The sequence below is a fragment of the Camelus ferus genome, chromosome 22 (genome assembly GCF_009834535.1).
Source record: "Camelus ferus isolate YT-003-E chromosome 22, BCGSAC_Cfer_1.0, whole genome shotgun sequence".
NCBI classification, from domain to species: Eukaryota; Metazoa; Chordata; class Mammalia; order Artiodactyla; family Camelidae; genus Camelus; species Camelus ferus.
Genome location: NC_045717.1, coordinates 19,648,718 through 19,658,430, shown reverse-complemented (window position 1 = coordinate 19,658,430; position 9,713 = coordinate 19,648,718). Strand labels below are relative to the sequence as shown.

Below are 9,713 nucleotides of genomic sequence, written 5' to 3'. Positions count from 1 at the left end.
CCTCAGCAAACTGCAGTGTTGTTCTGAGTCCCAGTACCCACCTGAAGAAAAGTTTAACAGCCTCGTTCACCAATTTACTTGTATTCCTTAATCAGTCAGGTGTTAATAATTCCCATTTTGCAGGTGGGTAGATTGAGTCACAGACAGGTTAAGGCACATGATTAAGGCCAAACAACTAGAAAGGGACTAAACAGATTCATACTGAAGTCCAAACTGGCCCCTGAGCCTTAGCTCATGTGCTCTGCTGGGCTTCCTGAAGAGAAGGCCCTGCTTTTCTCCCCACAAGGCTTCCAGGCCTTCACCAGAGGCTGGAAGGCCTTCCAGAGGGCAGGCAGCTGGGCACATAGTGTGCCCCCACCCCGGTGCTCCTCTCTTTGGTTGCGATTCATGTCACCCACACAAGTCCAGGGCCCTTCTGGGGCTACACACCACTTGGAGTGGTCTTCTGTGGTGCTGAAGGTTGGCCCAGCTGGCCCAGAGAAGGCTATCTGGGTCACATCCAGCACGTGCTGGACCCTGGAGCAGTTGGAGGGAAGGATGCCAGGAGACTTCTGCCAGAACTGGACCTGCAGGTTGCTGCCAAGGGCTTCTGCCAACCAGCCAGAGTACAGGTCTGTGGAGGATGGAAAGAGGGAATGGGCAGGTCAGTGTCACTATTAGGGATTCCCTAGACCACTTCCCCTCTCCGAGCTCAGTTGTCAGTTCCCGGCAACCTGGAGAATTATAACATTAAGACTAATAGCCCTTACTAACCACTTTATATGCATCACTTCACCCCTAACAGCCCTTTAAAGTAGGTATCAGTATTCCCATTTTTCAGATAGGTCAGCTGAGGCCTTGGTTAAATCATGCATCGCATGGCCAGAAACCAATATTTGAACATAGGTCTGTGGGTTGTTTACCTCTCATGTGATTTTGACCCCCAAAATATCCTAGTCCCTTATCCCTGACCTGCCCTTAGCCATGGACACACCAGACACCCATTCTGCAGAGCAAAAGCCCTCCAACCCTCAGCCTCACCATCTCCAAAGTTTCCAAATTTGGCAAAGCTCTGGAATGTGGCTCCTGCTCTTGATGTGAGTGTTACACTGTTGTTCCACGGCCCCTGGGGAACATGATGGCCCTTGACTACCTCTTCCAAGTGGGGAAATTTCTGGGCGAAGTCCTCTTTCAGCCTGTGGTCATACACCAGGGGATAGGTGTAGGTCAGCTGTCTGCCTAGAGGGCAAGAGGAGAAGAAAATAAGGGACTGTTCCAAGGTTCTGTCTGGGCTGGTAATCAGGCACTCACCCTACCTCCCTGTCTCCACTCACTGATATCCAGGAATTGGGTGAGAGGAAAAGATACGCAGAGCAGGGTCTGCCCGTAGGTTTCGGCACTAGGAGGCCAGCTGTACACAGCAGAGGAGGCAGGTGGAGGGAAGTTCGGAACACTGTGGATCAGCCAGAAGCCCCCTTCTTGGTCCAGGAGCAGCACACCTGAACCAGAAATTGTGGCTAAGAGAGACTGCTTGAGTCATCCCAAGAAGAACATGTGCAAGCAGGAAAACTCTGCAGGGGGCCAGGAGCTGATGTGGGCAGTGTCAGGACCACTGTTGAGTTCAGTTTCTGCAGCCATCAATTCTCATAGTCCAGAGGAAGGACAACGTTGATATAAGGAAACAGATGCCCAGGGTTTAACAGAGCAGCTCACCCTCACCCCCTACAGGTCGGGGGTTTCCTGGGGAAATGCATAGGGAAACCAGAACCTTTCCCCAGCCCTCAATCTGCCCTTACCCTTCGTGTGCCCACGGCTGGAAGAGTCCCAAGACCCGCTGGATTTAGGCGGTTGGTCATTGTAGAGCAGGAAGGAGAGCTGAGGAAGATGGACAGGGGCAACGTGAAGGCTTCCCCAGGTTGGGCCCACCCTAGAGTCCAACCCCCGGTTCCGCCGGGGGCCCCTTCACCTGGCTGGTGGTGTTTTGGTACAGCGGCAGTAGGCTGCGGCCTACGGCCCCCATAGAGCTGTTGATGGACCCTGTGCCGTCGCGCCAGCCCCCTGAGTCTTGGTCCAAGTACTTGTACAGCAGACCCCTCTGGGCCGCATCTCCCGGCCCGCTGTGGGCCGGTAGCTTGTAGACAACGAACCTGGAGGTTGGGGAATGGACAGAAATGGAGGAAGAAGAGAAGGAACCCCAGTCTTCAGCGTAGCAATCCCCAGTCCGGTCCTGGGTGGATGGTCGGTGCCCGCGCACTCACCAGTCTACAGGCCTCCCCGAGTCCCCGTAGCAGGTCAGGGTCCCTACAGGAACCCAGAGCAGCGCGGCCAATAGCAGGTGGCTCAGCGCGGCCATTCGGCTGGAGTCTAGAAATAAGTGTCCGGACCGCGAGGCGCAGGGTCACGAGCTGGGCCAGGCCCGGTCCCTGGAGGCTTTCACTTCCCCAAACCCGCCTGGGAACCCAGGCCCGGACTTCACGAGGATGGAGACTCCGCCCGCGAGGTGAGAAGCAGAGATTTGAAAATGCTGTCAAGGATCCTTCCGGGGGCTGGGCTTTCTTTCGGGCAGTCGCTCCCTGCAGGCCCCGCCCCCGACCCGGCCAGCCTGGGGCCGCCTCCTGCTTCTGGAGGATTGGTCCCTGATAGACTCCACCCTCTGACTCGGCCCCGGCCACGCCCTCTTACGGCCCATCGCAGCTCACGTCACTCCGCTAGGCCCTGCCTCCGTCTCTTTCAATTCGGGTTAATGCTAATCAACATTCTTCCACCGAACCGCGCTCCTCTCTCTGCTTCTGGATCAGATGCGAATTATTTTTTCCTTTCCTACCTTACAGCCTGAGGTCCAACTCATGACTTTCGCTTGTGCTCTTGATCCTCCCCCTTTCATTCTGCATGTTTTCCCCGGCACCCGCCCCCCGCCTCGCCTTCGCCCCGGCCGGAGCTAGCCAAAGGGTCACTTTGGATCATGGAAGGGTGAAGGATGCTGGGGCTCTGGGACTGGGCTGAGGGCTGTTAAATGGAGGAAGACGGTCCCTGTGAATGTCCCTGGGTTTCAAGGCAGGAGACAAGGACGATGTAATCTGACCTTGGGGTGGGGAAAGGAGGGGCGACAAGGACTGCAATGACCGAGGAGGGTTGCGCAGGCTTAGGAGATGAGGATGTGAGTGTGTATGGCCCCCCAGTATCTTCCCATCTTCCAGCACCCAAAACCCACAAAGTCAGGCCAATACTGAAGCTTTATCTGGGAGGGCGTTTTTACAGGACCCATAACCATTCACAGCAGATGCCAGTCACTGTGGAGCTTCAGGAGTCACAGTGTGAAGATTTCTAGAATCAGGGTCCGTGGGAAGCCTCACCCGACAACCCCTCCCGCTGTCTAGGCAACCTGTGAGCTGGTCTGATGGTCCAGCTCTCTGAGGGTCTGTCTCTTTGTCAGAAGTATATAAGTATCCATCAGAGTCCGTTTATTTGGAGATCTATTTCACTGGGTCTATGAGACCATACGTGACTGTGTGGCTCCCTGTGGCCAAGGACATGTGGGAGCTTCCGTTGGAGGTTCACCCTAGTCTATGGGCCAGTCCTTGATCTTCTGGTGGATGTGTGGGGCCAAGAGTCCAGACGAGGATTCATTCAAGGGAAAACCATCTTATGTAGATCCGCTCTTGTCCCAACTCCATTACCTAGGAAGGTCCAAGTGCTAGGGCAGGACTCAAAGATGACGCTTCATGTGCAAGGCCAGGTGATCTGAGCGCGAAAAAGCGCGCGGGCAGAGCTGGCAGCGGAAGGGGCGCTGTCCGGTGTGCTTTCGGTAGTGACGGGTCAGCTCGTCCGAGCGCGCGAACCTCCAGCCACAGCCATCCCAGGTGCAGGCATATGGCTTCTCCCCTGGGGGGACGAGGGAGCCTTGAGTGCCACTGCCCACCCTGGTCCCAGGGTCTTCCCCTGCATCTGGCTGCACTCTTTTGCCCAGCTTTGGCCAGAACTAGGATGAGGCAAGTGAGGTGCCTAGATCGCGAAATTTAAGGAGGCACATTCACTCTCGGGGAGGGCCTGAACCTGCACTCAGCTCTGGCCTCTGCGACCCCGACCCTTTTTCTTCTGTACCTGCTGGCACCAGGTCCATTTTCATTTCATGGACATAAGTCGCATCCTCTACACCACTATCCCTACTTCCTGTGCCCTGGTACCCTGCCTTGTGTCCAGATGCTGCCCCAATCTTCGTCCTTTGGCAGTGTCCCCTGTGTTCTAACCCCTCCCTTACACTAGGGGACCCTCCAGGTGCTGCGCAATCCTACCCCTGGCCTTGGCCCTAGAACCCCGAAATCCACCTGGTCTTCCAGGCCCTGTCTCTGGTGAGTACACTGTGCCCCTGCTAGGCTTGGGTCCTTCTCCTTGTGTCCCTGGACAGGTCTGTACATGTGGCCCCATCCTCTGTGCGTACCGCTAGCATAGGCCTCATCCCTTCTCCCCGCCTCTATTCCACGTTCTCGCCCCTGTTTTCGGCTCCTAAAGACCCAGCTTCTCCTCCTATGCCCACCCTCCTCAGTTTCCCAGCTATTTACCATTACTCTCCTGGACCTACTTCTGCGTCTGGACCCCTGAAACTAACTCTGCCCTTGTGTCCGATCTCCTGAGCTCCAGTATGCCAGTCTGGCTCCGCCTCCTTTATACTACTGGCTACAGCGCTTGACCCCCAAGTCTGCTCCCGCTGACCCCACACCTGAACCCTATGTCTTTGGCCCCGCACCAGGTATGCCAAGCTTGTCCGTTCCCTGCAGTCCCTCCTCTAGCCCCGCCCCTACACAGCTTGCAGGGCTTTCTGCTCCTCCGCCCGTCCCTGGCTCAGGTTTTAACCGTCAGTTCCCTGAAATGCTTCCTGGGTTTTCCGGGTCCTCCTTCAGTCCCTTCCCGCCTTCTGCACTGCTACCCGTCCAGCTCCTGACATTCCAGGCGGGTCCCCAGCTTCCTCTGCCCAGCCCTTTGCGCCGAGACTTTGCTTTAGCCCCGCCTTTGGCATTACGGGTCCGCACCCTGAGGCGGGTCTTCGCCTCTAGCCACGCCCCTTGCTCCTGGTTTACAGCTTTTCGACCGCTCTCTGCTCCCAAGGCCCCGCCCCTGCGCCAGGCCCCGCCCCCTCACCCGTGTGCGTGCGTAGATGCGCCTTCAGATGCGAGCTCTTCGTGTAGCTCTTGCCGCAGCCCGGGTGCGTGCACGTGTGCGCCGCCTGTCTCTTGCGTGCCCACGATCGCCGACTGCGCTTGGACGGTGCGGCTTCCGCAGTCCCTCCTGGGTCTCCTGTGGTCCCCCCGAGTCCTGCACCCGCTGTCCCGGGTCCTAGACAACTCAAGAAGGAGTGGGGCGTGGCGGGGCCGAGCGCTGGCGCCGGGAGCCCGCGGAAGAGCTGAAAGTGCCCTTGATACTGGGACATCGGGTACAGCGCGGGGTACCCGGATAGTAGCCCATAGGGGGCGGCCGGCGCTGCAGGCACTGAAAGCCCCGTCCTCGGGTAATAGTTGCTAGAGGACCCCGCACCCGGCCCCGGGTACATTGGCTGCAGCGGCAGCGCCTTGGGCTCCGGGGCCGGGATCATGGCGGGGCCCACAAAGGCGTCGGGGGCTGGGGTTCGTGGGGCCGGGCGCACCCAGCCCGGGTGCTCCTCGGGACCCAAGAGCCCAGCCACCAGCCCTGGGCCTCCCGCATACGCGCCCTGAGTCTCGAGAGGCGGTGGGAATTGCGCCCCGGGGCCCTCGCCAGGCACCAGAGCGCAGTTCTGGGGCGCGCAGATCTGGGGCGCGCCGCCCGGCTCTGGACACGGGAAGTTGTTGAAGAGGAGATCCAGGTCCCAGGGGGTAGCCGCGTCCCTTTCGTCGTCTTCGTCTTCCCTGGGCGTGTCCTCCAACTCAGGCCTCACGTGGAAGGGTGGCCTGGTGGAGTCGGGTGGTCCCGGGCCCAAGTCTTGCACCTCTTCAGTGCGCCACCACTGTGGGAGGGAGCCCGTAGCTGGAGGCTTCAGTGAATACCAAGGTACCCTGCCCAGAGGCGTTGGGGGCCTGATGCCCTGATGGGGCAGACTGGCCGGAGACTCAGTAAAGGGGTGTTGTTTGCTTGTCTGTCATGTCATTCTGTCCCACTGTCTCACACTGCCCGCCCCTCTCCAGCTCCAAGGACAGAGGTCTATCGGGTCAGGCTGAAGACAGGAGATAAGACTTACATTATCTGGAGTCACATTCCAGGCATGGGGGAAGGGGTGGCAGAGCCAAGAATGGAAGGCTAGGGGAGGCTCAGCCTTGCCTCAGTTTCCCCCCCAGAATCTCTCTCTCCTTCCCTGTCCCTCAACAAGATTAATTCCGAGATTAATTCCTGGATGTCCCCTAGACACGTCCGCAATTTCCCTCTGGTAATTGTGGTTGTCCCACTAAGCCTAGATCCCCATGTTGTTTGGTTCCCAGACTCAGTATTTTATGACAGAAGACTAAGTCTAAGCTTTTAGACTAAGTTCAGACCCCTGGCTTGCACTGAGGACACCCAGTCCTGTCCAGATCTCTGAGTTCCAGGACAAGATGCAGACCTGATCCCCCAGCTCTGTGGCCTCAGCCTGGAACCCCAGCCAGCCCATCTAGACCCCACCTGACCCCACCTTGAGGAAGTCTTCCTGTGTGTCCGAGAAGGGGCCTAGGGCCGTCAGCGTGCTGATGGAGGGCAAGGCGGTCTCCGCTGCAGCCATGGCTGGCTGGTGCCCACCCTGGGACTCAGGCCTCCTCTCCCTTGGCGACCTCGTGGGCTCTGAGGTTCTGATGGCCTCTTGGAGGGCTCCTCTCTGCCCTCAGCTCATTGGCTGCAGCCCCTGATAAGGGGCAGGCAAAGGCGGGGGTCACCGTTTCTGGGGAACAGACCTCACTGAGGTCTGTTTGGGGCTGAGCCTTAAAGATTGATCCTGTATCCAAAGCCAATCAGATATTCAGGGGCTGGGGGTTCAGGGGCTGGAGGTTCTGAGGTTGGGGGTTCTAGGGTTAGGCAGAGTGAGGCACTGGGTTCCCAAAGGAGAGACTTGGGGTCTGCTCTCAGTTACTGTCCTGGAGAAGGAGTGACGAGCAGAATGGAGATTCTGGGAAGGAGCTTCGAGACCCTTGCCCCTGACCAGGGCCTTGCAGCTTTCCCCTTCCCCAGTAAACAGCAGCAACTGTGCTGATGGCGGGACTTGGCATGAACTCCCTGCCAAGCCAGGCATTATCAGACTCCCCAGATGTTGGAGGCTGCTATCAGGTGGGGGCCCAGAACAGCCAAGGCTCTTTCCCCAGTGAGTGAAAGGGCTGGGGGATGGGAATTAGCTTGGTTTTAGCTTTCTTGGGCTGTGATCTCTCTGGTCTGAGACTAGTGGCAGGAAAGACCCCCCCAATCAGCCATCACTGTCTGCCATAGACACCCCCCTGAGTATGGCTGTGTGGGGGCTGGGAAAGTATGAGTATGCTGCATGAGTATGGCTGTGTGGAGGCTGAGACTGGTGCAGTTACAGCTGCTCCAGTGTGATGAGGGCTGGGGAGCAGGTGAGCCCCACTCCTGGGTGGGATGGGACCACTGGACTGGGTCACAGGAAGTACCTGACCTGCAGGAGACCTGGCTGCTGCTTGAATTCTACCTAATATGGGGGAGGAATATGAGGTTCTGCACCAGAGACCTCCACTGTGGTGCTGAGGGAGTCCAGGTGGGTGACAGAGACACACATCACAGACACATAATTCATAGTCACACACACACACACTGTGTGATTACGTACTGACACAAATTCCCAGTCCCTAAATCACACACCCCATATGGTCCCTGCACATATAACTGTATATCTGTGTGTCATAGAGACCATGCACAGACATACTATACCCAGGCCTGAAAACAACCATATACTACATCAGTCGTACAATATTATAGTCACACAATCCTTCAGATGTAGAAGTCATAATCAGGCTCTGACAATCACACAGTTACCCAAATCACACACAATCACACAGACACAATAAGGCCACAACTGAACAGATACACGGAGATTCCTGGGTATATTGTCACAGAACTATAATAGATGCAGTCACACAACCCCATCAAACACAGATGAAGCCTCAGACACAAAAGTGTAAAACACATCAATGCAACCCACATTCATAAGCATACAATAATGTAGTCATGCACACAGTTTTACATCAGGCACAGACACAGTAACACACAGTACCATATAAAACCAACAACCTTACAGAATCACAGCCACCTGTCTCTGATACAGTATGTAATTAGCCACACAACTGCACAACTAGTAATGCCAAACAATAGGGGGCGCACCCAAACACAGACACCCACACTAACATGGAATTAAACACCCTGATAGTGAAAGGCATACAACCTTACCGAGATGTAGGCACGTCACACCACAGACACATCCAGAGTTGGGGCACCATAAATGTATCACACAAAAAGACAAAAAAATGATGTGCTGCAAAAGGGGAGGTGGGGCAAAAATGTAATGTAAAATCCAGCTTGGCAAACCCACTAGGATGACTAGTAAAAAAAAAAAAAAAAAAAGGAAATAACAAGTGTTGGTGAGATGCAGAGAAATGAGAACCATCACACACTGCTGGTGGTGCAACTACTATAGAAAACAGTTTGATGATTCTTCAAAAAGTTTAACATAGAGTCACTGTATGATCCAGCAATTTCACTCCTAGGTATATACTTAAAAGAATTGGAAACAGGTACATGAACAAATACTTGTACACCAACGTTCACAGTAGCACTAGTTACGATCACCAAAAGGTGGAAACAACCCAAATGTCCATCAACGGATGGATAAACAAAATGTGGTCCATCTATACAATGGGATATTATTCTGCCATAAAAATGAATTAAGTTCTAATACATGTTACAACATGGCTGAAACATGCTATGTAAAAGAAGCCAGTCACAACATGTCACATGCTATGTGATTCCCATTTATATGAAATGTCCAGAATAGGAAAATCCACAGAAACAGAAAGATTAGTGGTTGCCAGGGGCTGGGAAGGAGAAGGAAATGGGGAGTGACTGCTTAATGGGTACAAGTCTCCTTTTGGGGTGATGGAAGTGTTCTGGGACTAGACAGAGATGGTGATTGCACAACGTCGTGAATATACTACAAGCCACTGAACTATACACTCTAAATGATTTATTTTATTTTATGTGAATTTCACTTCAACAAAACTATGTGGTTGAAATTAAGAGTGGTCTCCTGGATAGGAAAGCAGAGTCTCTCTTGGGAAGAGGTCTCCTTGATTTAGGATAAGACACTAACAGGCATGTTTGGTTCTGAAAGGTGAGGCAAGAGGATGAGGGTTCAGAGAGGGGCAGTGGGGCATCTGGTTGGGAGATAAGGCCTTTGGGAGCATGTAGCCAGTACAGATGATGGTCTTCCAAGATAGCCTGAGACTCTTTGGGTTTCCTAGTGTGTATGCTGTCATCACCCTCTACACCCACTGTGCATCAGAGAACTCCAACACCCACAACAGCTCCAGAGCAGGGAGCTTTGGCTAAAGGAAGGGATGGAAAGAGGGAGGCCATTGGCTCCAGGCAGAGGGAGGTGCCCAGAATAAGAGCTATGCAGAATCCTAGACATTTCAGGGTGGTGAGGGGCTTACTCCCTGCTGAATGAGAAGGAGGGTTCAAAACATTTTATTTGGATATTAAGGGCAAAAAGGGCCCAGAAAGTGGAAGAGTCTGAA

General features: G+C 54.7%; 2 protein-coding genes across 2 annotated transcripts; both read right to left on the bottom strand.

The window, feature by feature from the left end:
- Positions 1-61: 61 nt before the first annotated feature.
- On the bottom strand, positions 62-2,551 carry DNASE2 (deoxyribonuclease 2, lysosomal). The gene is made up of 6 exons (XM_006175381.3): positions 2,238-2,551; positions 1,946-2,126; positions 1,776-1,854; positions 1,314-1,478; positions 1,021-1,218; positions 62-613 (listed from the first exon to the last, which is right to left on the bottom strand). Exons 1-6 carry the CDS (start codon positions 2,330-2,332, stop codon positions 228-230), a joined length of 1,104 nt encoding a protein of 367 aa, XP_006175443.1. The 5' UTR covers positions 2,333-2,551; the 3' UTR covers positions 62-227.
- A 643-nt stretch (positions 2,552-3,194) lies between these two features.
- KLF1 (Kruppel like factor 1) lies at positions 3,195-6,813 on the bottom strand. Its single transcript, XM_032465510.1, has 3 exons — positions 6,614-6,813; positions 5,116-5,956; positions 3,195-3,861 (listed from the first exon to the last, which is right to left on the bottom strand). Exons 1-3 carry the CDS (start codon positions 6,698-6,700, stop codon positions 3,686-3,688), a joined length of 1,104 nt encoding a protein of 367 aa, XP_032321401.1. The 5' UTR covers positions 6,701-6,813; the 3' UTR covers positions 3,195-3,685.
- Between the last annotated feature and the right edge of the window lie 2,900 nt (positions 6,814-9,713).

What these genes read in the sequence shown, in the direction of transcription:
- KLF1 (XM_032465510.1), bottom strand. Translation starts at nt 6,700, where the DNA reads ATGGCTGCAGCGGAGACCGCCTTGCCCTCCATCAGCACGCTGACGGCC. An exon ending in CACAGGAAGACTTCCTCAAG is followed by an intron (nt 5,957 to 6,613) that starts GTGGGGTCAGGT and finishes TCCCTCCCACAG; the next exon opens with TGGTGGCGCACTGAAGAGGT. An exon ending in GCATCTACGCACGCACACGG is followed by an intron (nt 3,862 to 5,115) that starts GTGAGGGGGCGG and finishes TCGTCCCCCCAG; the next exon opens with GGGAGAAGCCATATGCCTGC.
- DNASE2 (XM_006175381.3), bottom strand. Translation starts at nt 2,332, where the DNA reads ATGGCCGCGCTGAGCCACCTGCTATTGGCCGCGCTGCTCTGGGTTCCT. An exon ending in ACCAAAACACCACCAGCCAG is followed by an intron (nt 1,855 to 1,945) that starts GTGAAGGGGCCC and finishes CATCTTCCTCAG; the next exon opens with CTCTCCTTCCTGCTCTACAA. An exon ending in CACCCAATTCCTGGATATCA is followed by an intron (nt 1,219 to 1,313) that starts GTGAGTGGAGAC and finishes CTTGCCCTCTAG; the next exon opens with GCAGACAGCTGACCTACACC.